The sequence below is a fragment of the Carassius carassius genome, chromosome 21 (assembly GCF_963082965.1).
Source record: "Carassius carassius chromosome 21, fCarCar2.1, whole genome shotgun sequence".
NCBI classification, from domain to species: Eukaryota; Metazoa; Chordata; class Actinopteri; order Cypriniformes; family Cyprinidae; genus Carassius; species Carassius carassius.
In genome coordinates, this window is record NC_081775.1 from 9,716,381 (window position 1) to 9,742,296 (window position 25,916).

At 36.9% G+C, this 25,916-nt stretch overlaps 1 protein-coding gene across 1 annotated transcript; it reads left to right on the forward strand.

Moving 5' to 3' along the window:
• The first annotated feature begins 2,098 nt into the window (after positions 1–2,098).
• On the forward strand, positions 2,099–21,747 carry LOC132097498 (inactive carboxypeptidase-like protein X2). The gene is made up of 22 exons (XM_059503238.1): positions 2,099–2,347; positions 5,668–5,742; positions 6,288–6,497; positions 8,091–8,336; positions 8,942–9,064; positions 9,148–9,243; positions 9,361–9,438; positions 9,924–9,983; positions 11,137–11,202; positions 13,349–13,435; positions 15,031–15,140; positions 15,226–15,365; positions 15,483–15,567; positions 16,630–16,774; positions 16,959–17,047; positions 17,243–17,366; positions 17,489–17,685; positions 18,033–18,212; positions 18,822–19,518; positions 20,054–20,193; positions 20,426–20,525; positions 20,609–21,747. The coding sequence occupies exons 1-22, from the start codon at positions 2,200–2,202 to the stop codon at positions 21,154–21,156; spliced, it is 3,744 nt and encodes a 1,247-aa protein (XP_059359221.1). The 5' UTR covers positions 2,099–2,199; the 3' UTR covers positions 21,157–21,747.
• The last annotated feature ends 4,169 nt before the right edge of the window (positions 21,748–25,916 follow it).

Genomic DNA, 25,916 nt, shown 5'->3' on the forward strand with positions numbered 1-25,916 from the left:
TCTATAAAGCCCCTCCCTAAGGCCCCGTTCACAATAGTGCATTTTCGTTTTAGAATTAAAACAATCCATGTTTACACTGGCATTTCAGCTGCGTTTCAAAAACGATCTCCTATACTACATACCTGAAAATGCATGTCACGTGACCATGCATGCGTAATAAAAGTTTAAACAAGAAGTCAGTTGCTAGTCACTGGCAAGTTCAACAATGAGCATGATGGTGAGGGAAAACAAGGACGTCTTTGTGTGAACAGATGATGAGGTGGAATTGTTACTCAAAGTAACTAATGATTACAAGGTGGCCATGGCAGCTGAAAATGTCGATTGGGAGTCATGCCAAAACAAATACAGTGACATACTCGACAGAGACATGATACAGTTACATGGTAGTAAAGCAGCATTTTCAAAAGTCTATGTTTTAGAACGTGGAAAACGCAGCAGTGGTGTAAACGATAGGCGTAACTGTAGAAAAAGTTATGCATTTTGAAACAAAAAAGCACTAGTGTAAACTGGGCCTAAGAAATACACAATGGGCTCAGACTGGTTAGCTGGCCCAGTGTTTTGTGATTTGCTAACTGCCTAGTGCACATTGTCCTGAAACGTCACGCCCCCTTACCATTATGGGTAGTTGCATGTTCCTGGGGGCAGGGTTTATGTAAACATCAAGGTTAGTGATGATACAAACCCAGGCAGAAGCTTGTTGTAGTCCCTACCAACCTTTTGTTGTAATCCTTAAACAGTGATTTCTTTAAAAGAAACTATATTTACAGGCCATGTTTATGCTCTAACAGCAACATTACACACTTACTTAATTGTAAAAGGTGAAAAGCATACATTTTAAGGTTAGACTTTCAATTTTGACGTTAAATCCACTATTGTATTGTATATACATTTTCTTTACTTAGTAACTAGTTACATCCAACACTGTAAACAGGTAGTGTAAAGGTAAGTGAGTCTCTGTTATTTTCATTAGACTCTAATGGTTTGAGCACCCTAACATACCAATCCTGGCTCAGCCATCTGCAAGAGTTTAAAACAGGATTATCTGCTTTGCAGATTCAGTTCAGTTTATTCATGTTATTTATGTTTCAAAGCAGCTGTACAACGATTAGTACCTTACTAATACTATTACTTATTTATAAATAATATTATTAATAACTGAATGGAAAAACTTGCAGTTGACGGGAACCTTTAAGAAACAGTTTTTATTTGTGCAATTCCGTTTTGAAGTATAAGTAAATAAAAACACACTGCAGCTTTCATGTTTGCAAATTTTTTTATAAGAGCACATGCAAAATCTTTTGTGTAAGATATGATTAAAACGTAATTAAATTTAGGTAACTTCAGTTATGTAGGGCTCCCAATTATTATTTCTTTTTTCTTTTTTTTTTGTGGATAGGACAGTACCTAAGGGACATGAAGCAATGCAAAAATGAATAAAGATTGGTAATTGGGACAGGACCTTGAGTTGGGACTTGAACTCTGATCACCCTAAGCACAGCTGTGCCATATATCAAAGCACTGCCCTTAAGGCTTTGGCCGTGATAATTCATTCAGTCTAGATGTCTAATCAGTTGAAGGCTTTAATTCTTTAATGCAACATTGAAAACCCAACACTAAAATGAATTATTACATGACATAATACATGTAATTCCAGACTCTGCCTTTTGCACAAGTCTATATATGGCAGTTGGTTCTTGCCACTCCTGTTGGAAGACTCCTGTCTCTTAAGTCTTCTTCATTGAATGATTCTCTGTTTATTCGGTTGACGGCATACATTTTTCATCACCTAGTAAAACTCTCAAATGGATGTTAAATGGTTCTTTGCAGTACCTTGACTCAACAAAATATTCTCTTTGTATCAGCAACTTAACTTGGCTCTTTGCAGATCAAAAAGGTTTAAAGCATCAGTAAACATTTACAATAAAACTGTCTTTCTTTCTTTCTTTCTTTCTTTCTTTCTTTCTTTCTTTCTTTCTTTCTTTCTTTCTTTCTTTGTCCCTCCCACCCCCCTCTCTTCAAGTCTGTTTTTACACTCCTCCATAGCTCCTCATGTGTCTCTCACACCCTCCCCTTCTCCTTACACCCCTCTGTCTCTCTTACACATTCTCTCTCTCCCTTTCCAGTGCTCATTCTCACTTCTCTCCTCAGAAATACTGTCCGTGGATCACCTCTTCTGTTTGCGGCAGTGAATAAGGCACCATGCTGGTACTGAGGGACCAGACGGCACTCTCAGTTCTCTGTCTGTCCCTGCTGGTTTGCTTCTGGACTGTAAACGGACTGACAGAACACTTCAACTCCGAGATCAGCCACACAGCCCCAGACCAAAATGTGGAGGACAGAAGAGCAGGTACAAATGACAAAATGCTGTCATGTTCTTTTTTTGTTCTGGTTTATAAAAATGTACTTGCTCCTTTGCTTGGAGAAGCCACGTTTAAGAAGGCAACTTACTGAAGAAGAAAAACGCAGCTGAACACCACTATAAATTAATATTTAGCTTACATGGTGTGACGAATGGAAAACCTGAAAACTAGTGCTGACTACAGTACAGACTTTCATCCTTGTGTATCAAAAGAATGCCATGGCTTCATTACGGTCGCAGTTCACATTAGTTCTGGCTCAGTTTTGGAATGTAATGCCAGCTTTTCACAAGCCAATCAATTCCCAGTGGATAAACATTGTCAGGTTGATATTCCATCCCTGAAAGCTTCAATAATATGTCTACTGGTTTTAATTGGGTAAAAATGGTCATTGGAACCCTAAATATAAGAAACTACAAAATCAGTTTCAACAGACCACAGGGTTGTCACCTTTAACAAAGTACAAATTTTCTGACTTGGAACAAAAACACTTAGTATACAGTTTTCCAGCAACACACTGCATTTATGTTGACAGGTTATATTTTCCACATACTGGTATTTTATCAAAGACAGGGGTTCTTCTTAAAGGACGCCAGGTTTTTACAGTTACATGACTAAAGCTCTTGCTGACAAAGGCAGTTGAGTACTCAATGCTTGCACCTGTGCTTGGAGAAGCCAAGTCTAAGAAACCAGCTCAATGAGGAAGAAAACCTCTGCTGAATTCAAGTACAAATGAATATTCAGCTGACATGGTGTGGTGAATAGTGAAGCAGTAAAACTAACGTGGTACACGTTGCAGACAAACTTTAATCCTTGGTTTTCAAAAGAACATCACAACTTCATTACACTTGCAACATGGATAAGGAGTTAATTTAAGAGTTAATATCAGCGCTGTTGCTGAGGTTTGGAAAATATGGTTACTGGCAGGCTTTTGGTATTCAATAACACAACATTTCCATTAAATGCAGGCAAGTAGACTCACTCTGACAAACTGGACAGATCATTAAAATAAAATAAAAAGTAATGGGAAAAACAGAAGAACCATCCCAACGTGGTTGAATTACCACATGGAACCCAATAAGAATGCATGTGTTTACTATACATGTCTTAGACAGAAATATCTATAGTGTTATTGGTCATTCCCTAAGTAGTGAGCAGCCTTTCACTGTATTTTCATAACGGTTGCTGCCTTGGTGGGAGAGTAAGAGAATCTGGGTTGTTTTTTAGGACTTAAAGTCAACATGAAATCAATCATTATCGACCTTATTTACTTAATATGTGTTCCTGGTCTTATTGTGAAGGATTTATCAATGCACGTTATTCCAAAGAAGAAAAGTTACTGAAATCTTTAATCAGATTGTAATAACTTCTGAGATTAGTTTTCTTTTTGCTGATGTCACTAAGGCCTTACAGGCTATTGGTGTTCACTAATAGCTAGTATTATTTTAGCAAGCTCACATTCATTTGGGCTCTGTTTTGGTACTTTATGCCAACTTTTCACTATCCAATCAATTCCAAGTTGATAAAATCATTTGCCACCCTACTTTTATTTCTCGCTGAATTTCAAGATAAAAGGTAAAATATGTGACATTAACATGTCACAAGTAAAATGAGTTTTGAACAGTGTTTCACACTGACTTTAAAGGGAAAGTTCACTCAAAAATAAAATCTCTGTCATTAATTACTCACTCTCATGTTGTTTCAAACTTGTAAGACCTTCATTCATCTTCAAAACACAAATTAAGATATTTTTGATGAAATCCGAGAGCTTTCTGACCCTGCATAGACAGCAACACAACATGTTCAAGGCACAGAAAGTTAGTAAGGAAATCATTAAAATAGTCCATGTCATGGTTCAACCGGAATTTTATGAAGCTATGAGAATACTTTTTGTGCAGAAAGAAAACAAAAATATGAGAATACTTTTTGTGCACAACGAAAACAAAATTAATTACTTTATTCAACAATTTCTTATGAAACAATGAGCAGCTGTATTTTTATTTGCAATTAACACAGAATAATAAATGTATTGTTCCATGTTCTTCATCTTGTTGTTGTATTGGGTTTGTATACAGCGCGTAAGGTTAATGCCCATGCTCCAAGTCTTCTTCTCCATTTTTAGTCCATCTGTGGCAGAATTACAGCGCCACATACCGGTCTTGCATAAATACTACATAGTTTTGAGTCCATTTCAGTTATTTCTTGTGTACGCAGATATTTCTGGATACAATGCCATGTTTATTAAAAATAAATAAATAAATTAAGGTTGAACCACTGATGTCACATGGACTATTTTAATGATGTCCTTTCTGAGCTTCAAATGTGTCCGTTGTGTTACTGTCTATGCAGGGTCAGAAAGCTCTCAGATTTCATCAAAAATGTCTTGATTTTTGTTCTGAAGATGATCGAAGGTCTTATGGGTTTTGAAAGACATAAAGCTGAGTAATTAATGACAGAAGTTTCATTTTGGGGTGAACTATCCTTTTAAGATCTTTGGCTACTTGACTTGGTTTTGGCACAGCTGTGGCTCTTGAATCCGAAGATGCTCTCATGGACCAGCTAGACTTCAAAACACACCTGTGCACCAGCCCAGGCTTTGCTCCCATCAGTTAGCCCAGATGCGTTTGACTGTCAGGCTGAAAACGGTCAGATGTTTGATACTTTGCCAATCTGTAAAATCTGATCTTGGAACTAACCTTTTGAAGTTGAAAAAGCAAATAGTTCTCCGGGAAACACTTGGAAGGCAATATTTTTTGGACATTTCTGAACCGTTTGAAACATGATGCATGGAAAGAAATGGTGAAAACCAGTGACCGCTGTCGTTTGTCCTGTTTCAGTTAAGATTGTGAAGTAGTGGTTTGCACATATGCTCTGGTGTTCATGTGGACAATATGAGTTTGACTGATCGTGTTCCTGCTATTCTCATTATTTTTTGTCCTCTCTGGCAACAAAAATCGCAAAAAGGGTAAAAATGAATGGTTTGAACCACCATTCATTGCAGGCCGGCGCTGATTGACAGCTTAGTAAACTTTTGCCAGATTACTCCTGAGGACTGGCGTTGTGGACAAGCTCTGTGTGGGTAATGACTTCACAGCAAGAGGCAAGAATGTTTTTAAAACTTTCCCAGCAGTGTAGAAACTGCCCTTTGGGGACGGGACGGGACAGGACGAATTTCAAGAGCCAGAGCATCTGTGTCAACACATAAGGCTATGAACTCTAAATGGGACAGAATGCAGCTTCAATTAAATATGAGATGACGATGTTGAAAAATGTGGAAATGAAGAGCCAAGAATAATTTATGTTTCTCTAGATCTTCCACAAGTGAAGATAATCCCATCCTATGCAAAGATTCAAGTTGGACGAGACAAACGATTGATGTGCAAAGGTGAGAAGACAGTTTAACCATACAATAATAGTTCTGTTATCATTTAATCAACCCCATGTTGTTCCAAACCAATTTATTTTCTTCCATGGATAACATAAGGTGAATTTTATGGAGAACACCTTGGCTACTCTTTCCAATATATTGAAACTGAAGGGGATTGAATCAGTCAAAAGCTACTTAAAAGCTACAAGTATATTAAGTCATATGATAGTTTTGTGTGAGGGGCAGACTGAAATATAAGTCATCATTCAGTAAATAAACTAGCCAATAAAGCTCTAAATTGGACTATGAAAGTCAAATATGTTATATTTGAGACTAAATTTCATTGACATTAATGGCACCATACAGTACTTCATTTGAGAGCATGGGTGACATTTTAATTGATGAAAACATAAATTTCAGTCTGTTCTTCACACAAAGCTATCAAGTGCCATGGAAAAGAGTACAAAGGTATTTTAAAAAGAATAACTAGGAACAAAGAACAATTCATCCAAAAATTCATCCACTAGCTCAGACGCTAATATTTTTTCTCTGTTCTTTCTTAGTTGATGGGGGTGCAAAGGATATTGACTGGTTTTCTCCTAATGGTGAGAAGATTCTAATAAGACGGGACAATCTCGAGGTGCGCGATCATGGCAATTCCTTGTCGTCTCTCATTGTTCTCAATGCCAATTTAAACAATGCTGGGATATACAAATGCATGGCCAGAAATGGAGACACAGAATCACAAGCCACAGTCAAGCTGGACATCTTTTGTAAGTATTTATTTTAATAGTATCCATGTCATCACAAATATCATTAGGCATTCTGTATTCAGTGTTTTGTCAGCAGCTATTAAAATACTGGACCATGTGACTTTAATATTATATGTATTCATTTAGCAGGTGCTTTTATCCAATGTGACTAACAAATAAGGAATACAACAAGTGGTTCATCATAAGGAGGCAATAATAGGAAAGTGCTAAAGCATATTTAATGATTAAATATTCTGCCATTTTACAATCCTCAACAACCCTTTCTCAAAACCTGCCCTTCAATGTTAGCCAACCCAATATGAGCAAACCTGAACATGTAAAATGAACCACTGACAGAGTTTCTGATGGATGTTTATGCACTCTTTATAATAAAAATTGGAATAATCTAACTGTATACATGCAGAATATAGTTAAACAAACCTTAATATTGACTTGATTTTTGCACAAAGATTTTTATTATTATTATTTATTTGTCATTGTAATTTCTTGTATATTTAGATAATTTTTTCCAGGTTTTAAAATCTGGAGCAGATGTGACTAGAGGGCCTCTGTGAATCATGTTTGAGTTAGTGAGTCGTCCAGAACAATGTGTTGGAAGTTGGGGGGAATTATCAAAGTGTAGCCAGACATCCTAGGAGACACAGATACATTCCTTTCTCTTTGTACACTCCTTTACAACGCGTCCAAGAAGCGTGGGTTGATTGAGAGAGTCAGTGTTGCAGAAAACTAGACCTTTAAGAAAGTCAGAATTGGCTGATTCTAGGTATGGTTTTGCCCCGAAACTTCTTGCATTTGTTTAAGCTGATCAAAACTATTAAGCCTAGCAGGATTTTGCTCATGACACTCTTTAAAATCACTCTTTAAAAAAGGGTTCTTCAATGATTTCTTCTTTAGATTATTCGCACTGTGGTAAAATAATGGTACTTTTAGGAACTGTTCTTAAGAGGTTCTTAAGAGAACCTAAAATTGTTAAATCCTAAAAAAAAAAACACATTTTGGATTATTAATTTTTCAAATCAGAGAAGTTTAACTCGGAGTGACAATTTGAAAGAAAGCTTAAACTGGGGGGAAAACGTACTTCCAAATAAGACTTGCAGTATAGTTGGAGACTGTTTTGATTTAATTTATGTAGAGTCAATAAAAGTGAACTGAATAATAACTGTATTGTTGTTGTTGTTGTTTTTGTGTTAGAGAGAGAGAGAGAGAAAGACAGGGAGACTTTTGACTGTGGGTATAAAGTATGGTCCACTTTGCAACTTATTCTAGCCACGAACCACAGACAAAGACAGATCATCCAACCAGCATTTGACAAAAACTACTTTGTAAACATGACCTGTAAACCCTGGAATGGAAATTGCATAAATGCAACCAATAAGATAAGCTTGCTGTTTTTGCAAAGTGACAGTTTTGTTTCCAATATGCATCGGACAGTTTGAGACTAACCACAAAGTAACCTTCAACTAGCTCTTACATGAACTAGATGTATGGTTATAGTCTATGATTGAGCTATAAACTACAGTTTTCTCACTTGCTCCAAAATTCAAGAGTTACTTCTGCCAGGTTGTTCTTTTCATTCTCTCTGTTTTCTTTAAGCTAAGAGAATGCGTCGAGAAACTGAGAGGGAGGGAAGAGGAAAACGACAGAAAGAACCCAAGCCCACCAAGAAACCCAAGGGTGAGAAGAAGAACAAAGGAGAGAAGGGTGGGAAGAAAAAAGGCAAGAAGAACAGGGAGGAGACCACCACGATGACCACCACCACTGTGGCTCCCACAACCACTGTGGTCCCTGAGTACGATGAGGACTATTATAACCCTGAACCTGACCAGTACTGGGATGAAGGTTAGAAAAGCGCTTCTCATTAAAAGACTTGGTCTTTTAGATCTGTGTATTTTTGGTGCTGACTGGAGCAGAACAGTGACTGCCTTGGTTCTGTAAAAAAGTGCTTCTCCCACTTTTTTTTCTCTTTATGGGGATTTCAAAACATTATTTATAAAGACTCAGCAACGAAACCAGTGAGCTCAGAGATTAATCATAAAATTGCACAGTCTGATTTGATATGAATATCAAATTACATTATTTTACAAATAAATGAACTCATGCAATGAACAATTGAACCATTGGCAAACAATTTAAAAATGCAGAAATTATTTTATTGAAAAATATTGTGAGTGTTTGTAGTTTGAGAGATTTCCATGGTAACAGCAGCTTCTCTGATTGGTGGATCTCTCTTCAGGAATTATGGGTAGTGTAGTTCTTCACCCAGAATTCAGCAATAGTTAATTTTATAAATAAATAAAATAAAGTGAACCGTGACTTCCACTGAAGCATATATTGTTTTTAAACAACATTGGAGAACATGCTGCACCTGGAGTAAGATCAAGATTTTATTCCGTGATCTGGATTATGACTCATAAGGATTGACTTGCATTGTTTGGTATCCACAGAATTTCCTGCAGAGACAACAACAGCAACAAATCCCACAGACCCTCCAACAGAGAAAACCACAGGATTTCCAACAGACTTTCCTCCTCACATTGATGATTATTCCTCACCTAATCCTGACGCATGTAAGCAGAATATCACTCATGTCTGTGCAAATAAACACCACTTTTGTTCATCATGATCAACATTTCCTTTAACCTAATTTTAGACGATGACTATTGGAAGGTGGATGAACCCACACCTACATCCTCAGTGATCGCCGGCCGTCCACCTGACGAGGGTGATGATTACTGGGATGCCAGATGTGAGTCTTCCAGTAATTAAGCTTTTTACATTAATTATGACCTGTAGTTAGATAGAAATGGCCACAAATGACCGATTGTGCAGCTAATAAACTTGTACGTTTATACTTTGGGAACAGATGAGGTGGCAGAAAACATACCTTTCCCAGATGGCGAGATCAGCTCTACTGACAATGACTGGCATTACACTACCACAGGTAGACCAATCATTATTTCTAAACACTGTGTCCTATTTGATATGAAATGAGAATAAATTATGATTTATTAAATTTTCTCATGCTGCTACTTTGTTTTTCTATTATTGCGGACTGCTGCTACATACTGTGTCATAAATTTACATTATGTCCCCATTATGTAATTGTAACTATAGTTCTGAAACATGTTAAATACAGAAACAAAAAGTTTGTTTTAGGAATACAGTTGACATTACAAAAGAGTGAATGTAAGCACCCTGTAAATTTGAGTGTGAATCAATTAAAACTTTAACCACAATATACACCCATCTAATAAAATATCTTGTTTTTAAGCCATTCAGAAACCACAATGTCTGGTTCTTACAAAAGACAGCAGACCAGTGGCGACAGACATTTAGCGAACATTTTACGAGTCATTACAGTTTCTCTACTGTACTGTCAATAAAAGTGCCAAATTGAACGTGCATTTATTTTATTTTCTGTCACAGAAGAGCCCACCATCCCTCCATTTGAAAACAACTGGTATGAAGAATATGAATATGGACATGGTACATACTGCTTTGATACTCTTTAAAAAAGAAAACAAACATACAGTGAGACTGCATGAGAGGTGTTGGCCTCGCTCTCGTCTTAATGAGGGTACAAGCAGAGTGACCTGTCATTTCTGCACTCAAATAAACCGTTTCAGAGACACAGAGGTGCCGCTTGATGTCAGGCATGTTGCCATTAGATGATAATTATAAATGGAATTTTTTTTCCAACCAGAAAATTACTGTCGTCTTGCAGCATATCTCCTCCACAACTAAATCTTACTCATAAAATGGAAAGAAAAAACGGTAACACTTGGCAATATGGTTGATAAAATTAGTCAATGAAAAATACTTCAGTAACACTATTAACTATATTTCATGCATTAACTAACAGTGAGAATTACATTTAGTTTATAAAAAAAAACTGTTCATTGTTAGTCCATGTTAGTTCAAGTCCATTAACTAACATTAATAGATACTACTTTAATAATGTATTAGTAAATGTTGGAATCAACATAAACTAAGATTAATAAATGCTTTATAAGTATTTTTCATTATTAATCTGTTAACTAATGTTTACAAATGTAACCTTATTGTAAAGTGTTATCAATACTTTTAAAGCATTTATAATTTTAGTTCATATTATATATATATATATATATATATATATATATATATATATATATATATATATATATATATATATATATATATATTAGCTAATATGAACAATGAATAGTTGTACTCTTTTTTTTTTTTTTTTTACTCTTAAAAAATATTAAATACTGTAACAAATATATTGCTCAGTGTTAGTTATTGTTAATTGATGAATTTAATAAAGTTGTTAATTATAACTTTACTGTAAAATACCTTAAGTGCATTTAGAAAAAAAGTTTTTATCTCTGTTATCAAGATTTATGAGGTATGATGATATGTGGTGTATGGAGCACTTATCTTAGATAAAATTGTATTAAGTAACAAAACTCCTGATTGGTAGATAGATAGATAGATAGATAGATAGATAGATAGATAGATAGATAGATAGATAGATAGATAGATAGATAGATAGATAGATAGATAGATAGATAGATAGAGCGATAGATTGTTCAATGGTCTCAAACATGTCAAACCTGCTGTATTTGTTTAATGTTGGTTTCTGATTTGTCAACAGAGAGGAAACTGGAAGAGGATAGAGAAAGAGAGAGAGAAAAAGAAAGAAAAGAGCAAGAGGAAAAAGGTAATGTTTTATCCTCAAATAAGTTGTCAAGTTTAAAAAGCGCTGTTGTACTAAACATTTAGACATTAAATTGCAGGTACTTACAGATGTAAAGACATTCAGAACAACAATATAATTAAGAGGACCATAACTACCATTCAGTCTACCACAACAATAGTGTAGTAATGTATTGTTTATTCCAGTAAGTGTATTGGTTTTATTCAGATACTTGGACATACAATTCACAAGCAAGATCATGTAGTTTTATTTGTTCTTTCATTGTATTTCATTCCATTTGCTTGGTTTGTCTTGAACTGAAACGAAAAAATACCTTACTGATGAAAAATGATGTTTTGGATGATTTTTGGCCAACACTGGCACAGTCCTCATCAAGCCTTTCTAACTTGCTGTCTCCCAATTCTGTCTGAACTACAAATTATTTTAATAACACAGTTAGCATGGAAATCACCTCTGCTTTGTCTTCCAGCTGCCCCACAATCTGCTTACACTTGATTATAGACTTTGACAGAATGACAAGCATTCATTAACAACTGTGAACCAGAACATGTTCCCATGAGCTTTGTTTTAAGTTTTGGTTCCTAACAAACTGAATAATTACCTTTTCACTGACCTAAGACAGTGGAGCAGGAAAGTTTTGATATGCAGGATATTGTAGAACAGGACTTGCCAACCAAAATTAGAAAGCATACTGAAAAAGTAATGAAGAATATTTCCAGGTTCAACAAAAGTTCAGCTCTATTAACGGGATCTGTGGCATAACCACTAAAAATAAGCATGTGGCATCCCTCGATTTGTATAAAGGGGTCAAAGAGAGGAAATAGTGTATATATTTGATACATTTCAACATGATTCATAAAAAAATAAAAAATAAATTATGGATAATCCAGTAAACCTAAATTGCTTCATTACAGTAATTGTTCATCTTTAAACATTACTAACAGTCTACGTTATTCTTACATTTTTATTCTTACATTTACTAAAAATCAGCAAAAAGACACATGAACCACAACCTAAAGTTGGACAGTTTTACTAACACTAAAAGGCTTTTAACTTGCTTAAAAAGTAAAGACTGACGCTAACTTACAGAGAACATTATATTTGATTTACGAGTGTATGGTCAAGATGTAACCTGGAAAACCATTATGTTACTATGATGGGTGTTTGAGCATTTTAAGAACTATACACTTCGCAGAACCTGATTTTACCAAGTGAGACATGTTCCTGGGACAACATCTTTGTTGTCCCTGGAACAACATTGTGATTAACCAATCAGATTTGAAGAACCAGTTTATAGATTTTGTGGAGTTTACGCTTAAAATCACAGTTTGTTGCTTGTACATCAGTGTCATTCATCTATCATTTCCTCTGATTTTAGGGATTACTCATGGTTAAGGTTAGGTTTAGGTGTAGGGATATGGTTAAGAATATATTTTTGGAGTAAAATGTTGTTCCAGGGTCAACAAAATATGTTGACCCAGGAACACATCTAACTCAGCAAAATCAGGACGTGCATATACTTTAGTTTTATGGGGCACAGATCTATATTACATCCTCCCTTCTCTGGAAGTCAAGTTTAATGTAAATGGAGCTCCAGAGCATTCCAGAGGATTGTGAATAGTTTAGCAAGAATCTGAGTTTAAAAGGATAGTTCACCCAAAAATGAAAATGTGATGTTTATCTGCTTACCCTCAGGGCCTCAGAGATGTAGGATATGACTTTGTTTCTTCAGTAGAACACAAACTGAGATTTTTAACTCAAACCGTTGCAGTCTGTCAGTCTTACAATGTAAGTGGATGGGAAACATCGAAACAAAAAAACAAAACAAACACAAACAAAACCAAATTAAACCCAAATTGAACAGAACAAACTGAAATAGTTTGTGGCTCAGGCAGTACAAATCTACAAGTTACTCAAATCAAAACTCACTCTAGGACATTCATGACAGTCACTCTGACTTGAAATGATCCAAAATACCGGCGTATGTGGTCCTATGATGCTGGTTTTTGCCAACTAGTTAAGTGCTCCAGGTTTATTTTTTGGGGTAAACTATGCCTTCAACTACCAGGAAGTTAAGAGATCAATCTTTATGTTTTATGCTCATATCAGTGGTGAACTTTGTGTTTTCTCCAATAATTTGTCTCCTCAGAAAGAGAAGAGAGGAGGTATGAGGAAGAGGAAGAGAGTAAACCCAGGATTCACAAACCTCCTCCACGCGTGTACAGAGAGCCTAAGAGTGAGTGGTGCATGGGGACTGGGTTTAGGCACATAGCCAGATGGGATCCATCACGTAATAGATAACACAGAACAATAAGTACACTTGGGACAACATAACTGTGAAAAAAAACCTAACAAATGACACTGACATGCAATAAACTTATATAAGAGCAGCGAAGTGATGTAATACTGAAGTTTTCCCAGCTCTCAGTTCTTACCAGACAAAGATGTTTCTTAAAGCAAAACCTTGGTATTCAGTTCAGTGTCTTAGACACTAATGCTAAAATAATTCATGCTAACAAACATAACTGAAATAGTGTTATCCTATCTTGAGGAAGATTTCATAAGTTTCAAGTGAATATGAGTCCTCAAAACATTTTTAAAATAAACCTTTGTAGCTGTTTTAAGTCATTACAGATGCTGAATCCTGCCAAATCCTGCTTTAATTCCACAGCTGGTTCTTTTCAAAAGAAATTCCAAATGTCCTCCCTGCTCGTGAAACAGATGCATAGATGTAGTCCTTCATCTTCAGGCACATTACTCTGAATCAGGACAAGTGACAGAGCAAATTTTGAAGTTATACAGTACATTGTTAAATATAGGTTGTATGGTGTAGTTGTAAGCTAAATATTAGTTTTTTGACTCCATTATAGTTAGATTGATTATATCTTGATGACAGAAGAATGTGTGCAGAGTCTGTCTATATTGTTTCTTGCTATTCTTGCTATTGTTATTTATCTTGCTAGTTAAAATGAATATATATGTACCTGTACATATTTATACATTACTATACAAATTGGTGTCATTTTAAAATAATAAAAATGAATAAAATAGTTATAATATATGAAACTATGATGTAAACAAAAATACATTTTACAATGACTTAGAACATAAAAAATAAAAGAGTGTAATTAAAAAATATATAAATAAATTAGGTGGTGCAATCAGAAAATTGTAGCACAGTGTTTAGTGAGAAACCGAGATAAACCAATTTCAATCTGTACTCCAACTAATTAAACTTTTCATTTGCGTGGTACGACTTGGCTCGGTACGGCACGGTATGCGTTTTCACTGCAGTTTAGTACCGCATTAGATTATTATTATAGATTATGGGCGGGATTATTCACATGTCGTTATAGTTGTGCTGCCTCTACTGCCGCGAATCGTGAATAATTTTTTCATTCCGCATTGCCCCATCAAGCTCTTGCTGGATCCGCTCCTTTGCTATCAATGAGAGGAACGTCTGTACTCAACAGACAACGAAACAAACATTTTTAGGTTGTTAAACAAGGTGCCCTTGTTCGAAACAGTTGCATTCGATCCTTCGCTTCAATCTAGCGGTTCTGTTGTGTTTGTGTCACAAGTTCAGTGTCTCAGGTAGTTACGATTCTCTCCGGCCAATCAGTGATCAGCAGAGTTTACATTTCAAGTTTTGGTAACAGTACGGTTCACTTGGAACCTCAACCGTACCAGTTACTGTACACAGTGGAAAATCCCCCAAAAGTGAACCATACCGAACCGTACCATGCTGTACCATGCAATGGAAAAGCGGCATTATTAAGTGAAGGTATAGTCTATATTAAGTTTTATTCTTTGGCTTGCATTGTCTGTCAGTTTGTCCTCCTCTGGGTATGGAGTCTCATCGCATAGAGAATGACCAGCTACTGACTTCCTCTGTTTATCAACATCGTTATGGCTCACACAGAGCTCGTCTCAATATTCAGGTACAAACATATGCAGATACTCACTCTGAAAATTAATACTGGCATGACTTAAATGTATAGAAAAATGTAATGCATCATCTCACAGGCGTCTGGTGATGAAGATGACATGAATGGTGGGGCATGGTGTGCTAACCCTGAAGAAAAGGTGCACTGGATTGAACTGGACGCTCGCACAGTAACAGAGTTCACTGGCATTATCACTCAGGGTCGAGATGACCCCTTAGAGTAAGACATACAATAAAAACCTTGGAGCCTATGCACAGTATGCTTAATTGTGTTTAGGACCTACCAAACTATCTAAAGTCTACATCTACGGTCCTTGTTCTTGTTTTGTTGTTTCAGGAGCGACTATGTTTCTTCTTACTATGTGGCGTTTAGTAATGACAGCAGAGAGTGGACTGTCCTTGATGATGGATATGCTGAATGGGTAGGTTGCCAGATTGACATCATTTACATCTTCTTTTGGTCGCCAAATCTATCTGTGGTGGTCAAAAAGATAGTTCACCCAAAATGTAAAATTCTGTCATAATTTACTCACCTTCAAGTTGTTTCTTTCAGCAGAACACTGCTTTGAATAAAACATACAGGTGCTTCTCAGTGAATTAGAATGTTGTGAAAAAGTTCATTTATTTCAGTAATTCAACTCACATTGTGAAACTCGTGTATTAAATAAATTCAATTCAATGTAGGCAAAAATTATGCAAATGTGTTACCCATTGACATGTAGCCATCACAGAAATGGGATTTGAATTACTAGTGACTCGTTCAGGCTCGATACTTACTTTTTTTTCTCTACAGCTAAATTACCTACTGCACAAAAGACAATATTCGAAATGGCATAACAGGGGCACTTCAAAGTACAGCACTTTTTTTATATACAGTACAGACCAAAAGTTTGGACACACCTTCTCATTCAAAGAGTTTTCTTTATTTTCATGATTATGAAAATTGTAGATTCACACTGAAGGCATCAAAACTATGAATTAACACATGTGGAATTATATATGGAATTATATACATAACAAAAAAGTGTAAAACAACTGAAAATATGTCATATTCTAGGTTCTTCAAAGTAGCCACCTTTTGCTTTGATTACTGCTTTGCACACTCTTGGCATTCTCTTGATGAGCTTCAAGAGGTAGTCACCTGAAATGGTCTTCCAACAGTCTTGAAGGAGTTCCCCGAGAGATGCTTAGCACTTGTTGGCCCTTTTGCCTTCACTCTGCGGTCCAGCTCACCCCTAAACCATCTCGATTGGGTTCAGGTCCGGTGACTGTGGAGGCCAGGTCATCTGGCGCAGCACCCCATCACTCTCCTTCTTGGTCAAATAGCCCTTGATGCCTTCAGTGTGACTCTACAATTTTCATAGTCATGAAAATAAAGAAAACTCTTTAAATGATAAGGTGTGTCCAAACTTTGGGTCTGTACTGTACATTATGTAATTTCAACAATTGAGTTTTGTTTTTCTTTCCCTTCTTTTTGCTCTCAGTTATTCTTTGGTAACTCTGATAAAAACACCCCAGTGTTGTCTCAGTTTATGGAGCCGGTAGTGGCACGTTATATCCGCATCTTGCCACAGAGCTGGAATGGCACCATGTGTATGAGGATGGAGGTTTTGGGCTGCCCAGTACCAGGTGAGAGACTCTGGACCTGTTGATGGTAAACCTGTCTTTATTTTACTTTTTTATTTGTTTGTGCATTGTGCAAGTATTTCCTATTACTAATATTCCTGTCTGGGTCCACATTGTTTAAATCCCTGTATATCAATAGTTTACGTTTACAGTATTCTACAATATTGTGCATTTGTGCTTTACTCAGATCCTCTCAGCCAGTACCAGAGTCAGAATGAGGTGACGCATCGAGATGACTTGGACTATACCCATCACAACTACCTTGACATGGAGAAGGTGATGGGAGAGTACCAATACCTGGAGACTTAAAAGATTACGAATGAGAAATGATCTTAAAAATACACTAGAGTTTACATTTAAGAAAATTGTGAATGGCTACCAGGGAATTTCTGTTTCTAAGCCACAAAGTTTCAAATGAGGTGTCATTTGGGATAAGTGGATTTGCAAATTTGACTTTTCTTATTGTCACAGCTCATGAAATCCATCTCTGATGAGTGTCCCAACATCACCAGATTCTACAGTTTGGGCAAGAGCTTTAAAGGTTTGGAAATTTATGCCATGGAGATTACTGACAATCCTGGGATGCATGAAACAGGTGAGGAACATTAGAATTAAAATTGAAGACACAGTATTAAATATTCCAGTATGGTTAAATGTATTGAAACAAGTGATGTGTGTACATTATCCATTTCATGAACACATACCATTTTTCCTCAGGAGAGCCAGAGTTTAGGTACACAGCAGGCTATCATGGTAATGAGGTTTTGGGACGAGAAATTCTTCTGATGCTTATGCAGTACCTGTGTAGAGAGTATAAAGATGGCAACCCTCGAGTGCGCCACCTTGTGGATGAGACACGAATTCATCTGGTGCCATCAGTCAATCCTGATGGACATATGAAAGCTTTTGAAAAGGTATGTCTAAAATGTATAAAAAGATTAAGTAAAATATGTTATTTCTGTGTTACTAGGTGGCCAGAAATGTTTTAAATAATGAAGGCTTTCAAACAGATTTCCCCAAAATTCTTAACACCACCTATATTGGATATTTAATATTTACCATTTAGTAATATAAAAAAAAACTAAAGTTAAATTAAGCCAGAATTTGACATGCCGGACTTATCAACTGAACAGGATTAACTAATCAAAAATAGCCAAAAAAAATGTGGATAAAACAGTCTACTAAATCTACAAATAGAAATGTTGATGTGTTCACTTTATTCTCAATAAAGTACTGTAAACAATATCACTTTGTTTCACAGGGCTCAGAGTTGGGTAGCTGGACATTAGGGCACTGGACTGAAGATGGCCATGACATCTTCCAGAACTTTCCAGACTTAAATAACATTCTCTGGGATGCAGAGGATAAGGGTATGGTGCCCAAATTGATACCAAATCACCATGTACCCATCCCTGAGGGTATACTGTCAAGCAATGGCTCAGTAAGTAACTAAATAATGCTGTGATATGCATGTACATTTCATAAATCAAAGCACCACTCACACACTCTGGACATGAATGTATTGAAATTGGCTAGAGATCAGATTAAAGGGCACAAACTGTCCCCAAAATGTGTCAACCCAAAATACCCCACAGATCATTTATTATAACATGTCAAATAATTTTTTTTAATAAATTTTGGGGCGTGTCTAAAAAAAAGAGCTATTTAGGAGTATCTCACTTTAAATGCAAATGAGCTGCATATTCGCGCCCTGTCTCCTGAAGAGGGGTTACATATATGTCATGGAATATGTGGACCTTGCTCAATGGACCAGGCCACAAGTATAGAGAGCGAGGCGCAAACTAACATAATGATCGTAGAGATGCAGGGGTGTATTTAAACGAGCCGTTTTAGGGGGGCGTGGACAAGTCTTAACTTTAATAAAGAAATCTAGGATCACAATCTCTTTGGATTGGAGACTTTAGTCTTTGCAACTTTATTTTCTTTATGCACCAAGAGTTTTTAACACTCTAAAGAGAAAGGAAAAATTTAAATCGCATCATATGACCCCTTTAAAGGACATTTTCTAACTGTATGTCCTGCTTTGCAGGTTGCAGTGGAGACTTTTGCCCTTATCTCCTGGATGAAGAGCCATCCATTTGTGCTTGGTGCCAACCTGCAGGGTGGTGAGAGACTTGTTACATACCCCTTCGACATGCGCCGTCTCACCAAGGAATCTGAGGAGATGGAGAAAAAACTCAATTCTAGAGCAAACAGACGTAAGCGACAGTATGAAGAAGAGGAAGAAGAACCTAACCCTTACCTTCACATTGGATACCATCAGGAGAGCTACAGTGGCCCCCACGAAAATGCATATAATCAGGAGAACTATGGGTACCATCAAGAAAGTTATGGGTATCATCATCAAAACCAAGGATATCATGAGGAGAGCCAAGGGTATCACGATGAGAACCAAGGCTATCACGATGAGAACCAAGGCTATCACGATGAGAACCAAGGCTACCATGATGAGAGCCAAAGGTACCATAATGAGGATCACTCTGAAGGGCACCATGAGGGTTATCAAGAAGGATACTCAGAGGGATATAGGGAGGGATATGGAGAGGGGGAACCAGAGGAGGAGATAAGAGTGATTGAAGACCAATCTTTGTTCCGCTGGTTGGCCATATCTTATGCCTCTACTCACCGCACCATGACTCAGAACTTTCAGGGAGGATGCCATGCTGATGACCCAACAGGTGGGCTGGGAATTGTCAACCGTGCCAAGTGGAAGCCCATCCCAGGAAGTGAGCATTAGGAACTTGCATTGCACCATCATGTGATAGATCTTTAATTGGATAATTTAAAAGAAGGTGTCCAATCTTGCTTCTGTGGGCCCTGCAAATTTTAGCTTCCCCTGGTACTACCTAGAAGTTTTTATCTGGTGTTAATTCTGATGTTGTAAGTCAATGTTTCTCTGATTGGAAGGTAGGAATTGCAGTAAGGTGGCCCGCCAAAAGCAGAATTGGACACCCTTTGTCTAGGACACTGAGCAACTTTGGTCATGGAGGGTCACTGTCCTGCAGAGTTTAGTACCAACCCTAATCAAACACACCTGAACAAGCTAATCTATGTCTTCAAGACCACTAGAAAGCTACACGCAGGTCTGTTTGATCAGGCTTGGAGCTAAACTCTGCAGGACATTGGCCTTCCAGGACCGAAGTTGCCTGATCTAGGAGGATCTGTGAGATCAAATTGAACCTACATTGACACCCTAGAGACTCTACTTTTGATTAACTGTAGAGATTTGATATCTGTTTCTGTCCCAATTCCCTTTTCTAGGTATGAATGACTTCAGCTACCTTCACACTAACTGTTTTGAGCTGTCCATTTTCCTGGGCTGTGATAAGTTCCCTCATCAGAGTGAACTTTTAAGAGAGTGGGAGAATAACAGAGAGGCCCTGCTGACCTTCATGACTCAGGTGAGCTACTCAAATCCTGATCATGGGCATGGGACAGTTGCAAGTGCTTAGAAACAGAAAATCCCTTGTAGATAAGACCTAGACAAAACCATATAAAATCTGTATCGGGTCCAAGTTCCTATTTTTGTCCAATTGCTCCTAAAAATATGGTCCCGAAATCAGGCATGAGATGAACTTCAGTCTGACTACACTGCCCTGTGAAACATAACATTAACAATGGTCCTTCTCCCAGGTGCATCGGGGCATTAAGGGAGTTGTGAGGGATAAGGAGGGCAACCCTATTTCCAATGCCACTGTGTCTGTGGAGGGAGTCAACCATGATGTTAGGACAGGTGAGATTTTTTTCTGTAGTTCTAAAAATTGCCCTGTTTTTAAAGTACTGAATAGTTTAAATAAAAAAGTCTTCTACTCTTAGGTGAATCTGGAGATTACTGGCGACTTTTAAATCCTGGTGAGTACCGTGTAACAGCCCGAGCAGAAGGCTACTCCTCCTTCACCCGTCTGTGTGTGGTAGGGTTCGACCCAGGCGCTACCTTGTGTAACTTTGACCTCAACAAATCCAACTGGGACCGCATTAAACAGATCATGGCTCTCCACGGCAATAGGCCCATCCGATTGCTGAACAGTGGCAACAGGGGTAGTGGACAGCGCTATACATACAGCACTAACCAAATCCCTAATGGTATTGGTGGGGACATAAATAGGGCTCGGCTTCATCGACTACGGCTAATGAGAATCCGCCGCCTAAGGCAACAGAGGCTTCTGGCCAGCAAAACAACAACACTACCTACCACAACCACAACGACTACAACCACAGTTCCACCTACCACAGAGAGTACAACTCCCTGGTATGACTCTTGGCCTCTTGGGGAAACCTTTGAAGAGAACACAACCCCACCAGAAGAGATTGAGTTGACAGATTCACTGGACTACAACTACAATTACAACATAGATGATTATTAAGACGAAACTACAGATCAAAGTTTTGCTCCAGAGATTGATTGTTTTGGACGAGTATAGGTCTTTATTGCCATCCTTTTGCCCCTTGGTTTGACTAGATCCAGTGACTATGAAGTGATATGAGCAAAGTGGTGTCACATCTAGAACCAAATAATTCTGTCAACACTTACAAAAAAAAGCTTTGCACAGTTTTGAAGTAATTACACATAAGATTTTTATTCCAGAATGTAAATTATCGTATTGATTATTAACACTCCATTTTCTGGTTGCAAAGCTGTTTGGAAGCAGCAATCAATGGTTTCCAAAGACTAGAAGTAGTAAGAATAATTATGCTTTGTGTTCATGGCTAAACATCTGTACTATACTACCAAAACGTAACAAACTTCTCATATTACCATCATGCCCACTGAGGGGAAATGAGAACGTTTGAACTCAAGAGACGTGGCTGTATTACCACTTCTTTCTCTCGCATAAATTGTCAGTGTTTGTTGAAGGCAAGTGTACAGGGAAGATTTTCCCTCAAAGTTCCACCATATTTAATGGTCTGTGGTAAAAGACGATTTCTTTTCAGTAAATAAAGTCTTTTCATATTCACACTGTTGTCGTTTTAACTGCATTACAGTATCAAGTGCACATCATGTCACTACCTTGATATTCTGTGTCATACTTGACAGTACATAAGAGGTGACTGTATTCATAGTGTAGTCCAGCTTTACCTACTGTAGCACATTAATTCTTGTACTTAACATTTACATGCTAGTAAACATCGTCATTTAAAAAAAAAAATTCAAATAACTTGGTTTAAAAGGCAAACAAGTAGTCAATCAAAACACTTGAAAATGGACACACTTTACAATAAGATTTCATTTCTTGACATTAGCATGATGCTCATGATATATACTGTATATATATATATATATATATATATATATATATATGCTCACGATATATACACGCACACAACAAAATGCAAGTAGCCTACATAGAAATTAACATTGGATACATGCTGTACAAGCAGGGTTGAACTTGGAAGATAAAATGCATTGTCAGATGGCACAAGACACGGACCATTTCAATGATTTCTCTGCACCTGTTTTTGGATGATGTAAGTAAATTTAATTATAAACTGCATTGGATCTATTGCATTGGATGCATTGCAATCTCTTAGTCTGACCCATGACGTTGTAACAAAATTTTGCCTATAAATAGATCCACTCAACCGATATCAACATTAGTAAGCATTTCCCCTTTTATCAGCAACATGTTAAATCTTGGTGTCTTCCTACTTACAGTACATGTAATTTGATTTAATCTTAGAACTGGTAAAGAAAATTAGCATGAGAGTATATTTCACTATTGTATATTTTCATTGTTTGATTTTTGAGTTTTGATCTGGTGAACAAGCACATTTCACACCATGAAATACAGACGCAGATTTATCCTTGATCTTAAATTATTTTGCCTCATGTACTAAATGTTATGTAGAAATGTTATATATAAACGCCTGATTCAGATCATCACCTCATTAGAGTACGTTTACTTGTCAAACACCTTAAGTTAACTGTTAATTTGTTATTTTCTACCTTTACCCAGAGCGCGAAAGTCTTGCCCGACTCCACCCGTGCTGAAATGCTTTACAGTTCCGGCCTCTGGTGTTTTCAGCATATAAAGGTTTTTAGTCAAATTCCTAATCTATTTTCTGATCCGATAATATAATGCTAAACCTATGAAAAGCTATTAATTATAATAATAATAAATATATTTAAAAAGCTTATGGGGCCGTATTTTTACTTTACAGTGTCGCAATGGCCATGCATACATAATTTAGCACATTGTTTTATTATTTCACACACCGTATTTTAACTTAAGGGCTGCAAACCATGCTAGTTTTCTCTTGTCGTTAACTATGACTTTACAGGAAATTAAGTTTATATAAAGTTATTATTTAAAAAGTTATATTAATTCTATCTTTGAGTTCTATGGAGACTGCAACAAGATGGCATCTTAACAGTTAAGTTAGAATCCATCATGGTGGCACTCATCTGTCAGGGATGGGTGGATATGTGGAGTTACGTTTCAAATAATTTTTAATAGTAAGACGTTTCAGATAGTAGGCTACTATATAGTTTCTTTGTATTAATTAGTGCCCATTTACTCAACATTAGGATAAGTTTTAACCCTAGATTACTTGAACCAAAAACCTATCAGAAAATAACACACACACATTGGTATTTATATCATTATGTGGACATTCCATATGTTCAATGATTTTTCTACTGAAAAATGCAAGTTTTCCTTCCTGTAAAATGTTTATGGGGCATAAGAAATGTGGCATTCTGTTATTTACTGATTTCATTTGCTCTTTTAATGTGCTTCTAAGTTCCAGGTTACTGATATCTCCAGGTACTTCATCAGTCTATTAACCACATCACAAATGAGCAGTTACACCACAGTTAATGTAATTGTTCATTACAGTTTAATATTAAGTAGCTTCATATTTTGTATACCTGTGTGTTTGCAGCAGAGACATAATATAGATTTTGTTTTTAATTAGAAATAAATGAAACAAATCTGTCCTTAAGGCTTAAACTCTACATATAAAAGCATAAACAAAGGGTTGGAGTTTAGTATCCTCAGCATCTTTTAGTTCCTGTCACTTAATTAGTAATGTGATGTCATAAAGCTTAAATTGCGATGAGGTAATTCAATACATACAAACACTCCTTCGGTTCTGCTAAAAGTCTGATGACTTTTGCTCATGCTCACCTTGTAACTAATGACAAATGAAACTTTGAAGCTGGAATCTTATCTTTTCAGAGACTGTAATAACATGTGATGGGTTTGTCCAGCATGCCAGTAGTGATAACCTGTTGTATTGTCACATGATTATTTATTGTATTATATACATGTGCATCTGAAGTACTGAAGTAGTTTAAGTCTTTGGTTCTTTTAACTGTGATGATTTGCCTCACATCTCAACTAATTAGAATATGGTGACAAGCCAATCAGCTAATCAACTCAAAAGTTTCCTGAGCCTTCAAAATGGTCTCTCAGTTTGGTTCACTAGGCTACACAATCATAGGGAAGAGTGCTGATCTGACAGTTGTCCAGAAAACAATCATTGACACCCTTCACAAAGAGGGTACGCCACAAACATTCATTGCCAAAAAAGCTGACTGTTCACAGAGTGCTGTAACCAAGCATGTTAACAGAAAGTTGAGTGGATGGAAAAAGTGTGGGAAAAAAAAGATCCACAACCAACAGAGAGAACCACATCCTTATGAGGATTGTAAAGCAAAACTGATTCAAGAATTTGAGTGAACTTCACAAGGAATGGACTGGGGTCAGGGCATCAAGAGCCACACACAGACGTGTCAAGGAATTTGCTGAACCACAGACAACTTCAGAGGGGTCTTACCTGGGCTAAGGAGAAGAAGAACTGGATTGTTGCCCAGTGGTCCAAAGTCCTCTTTTCAGATGAGAGCAAGTTTTGTATTTCATTTGGAAACCAAGGTCTTAGAGTCTGGAGGAACGGTGGAGAAGCTCATAGCCCAAGTTGCTTGAAGTCCAGTGTTTAGTTTCCACAGTCTGTGATGATTTGGGGTCAATGTCATCTGCTGGTGTTGGTCCATTGTGGTTTACTCCAAATCTTTTTTATTGGTTTTCAACGACAGTACAGAATAAAACATCATAAACAGTATAGAGTAAGATATTGTCCATTATTAACCCCTTACATGATCCCCCCCCCCCACCTTCCAATAGTTCAGAAAAAAAATAAATAAATAAAGGAATAAATAAAAAATAAAATAAAAAAAGATAACAAAAAATAAATAAATAAATCCCCTACAAAGATCATCCTAATAAGCGAAAATTATGTACCATTGCCAGTTACAGATGCACAAGGTAAACCCTTAATGTAATTTAAAAAGGGATTCCAAGTCTTGTAAAAGGATGTAAGTGAACCAGAGTGAATATCTTAGCTTTTCAAGTCCAATACAGTGAAAAATGTCCTGTATCCACCTGTCATGCGTCGGAGGGGAAGCATGCCTCCACTTAAGAACGATGGCCCGTCTGGCCAAAATTGTAGTTAAAGCAATAACTTTACGATCTCGGGCAACCAAATCTGGCATAGGGGAAACCCCAAATAGGGCTATAATTGGATCAGGGCCAATATTAGTGTTGATAACTTTTTTAAGCGTCTGAAATACATTAGACCAAAATGACACCAGCTGCGGACAAGTCCAAAACATGTGTAGATGGTCGGCAGGAGCAAGTTTACAACGGTTGCAGGCAGCACTCTTGTCTGGAAAGATTTTTGCCAATTTGGCATTGGTTAAGTGCGCTCGGAATAGTATTTTATATTGAATTAAGCCATGCCTCGCACATATGGAAGAGGTATGTACCTGGTTCAAGATGTTATTCCATAGGTCCTCTGTAATAGTAACACCGAGGTCTTGCTCCCAGGTATCTTTAAGAGTGGCATTAGTGTCAGAATTAATAGAATTTATTAAATTATAAATGACTGAGATTAAATGCTTGTGGTTGGCATTTAAAGCAAGAAAGAGATCAATTTTTGTTTCAGGGGGACGATTGGGAAAGTATGGGAACTGCTTCTGAACGAAGTGTCGGATTTGAAAGAACCGGAATAAGTGATGACTGGGTAGGTTATACTTTTTAGATAAGAAAGAGAAAGAGACAAATACTCCCTCATCATAGAGGTCACTAATCTTGAGAAGGCCATTAGATGACCAGAGACGAAATGC

What these genes read in the sequence shown, in the direction of transcription:
- LOC132097498 (XM_059503238.1), top strand. Translation starts at nt 2,200, where the DNA reads ATGCTGGTACTGAGGGACCAGACGGCACTCTCAGTTCTCTGTCTGTCC. An exon ending in CGTGTACAGAGAGCCTAAGA is followed by an intron (nt 13,436 to 15,030) that starts GTGAGTGGTGCA and finishes ATTGTCTGTCAG; the next exon opens with TTTGTCCTCCTCTGGGTATG. An exon ending in ATGATGGATATGCTGAATGG is followed by an intron (nt 15,568 to 16,629) that starts GTAGGTTGCCAG and finishes TTTTGCTCTCAG; the next exon opens with TTATTCTTTGGTAACTCTGA.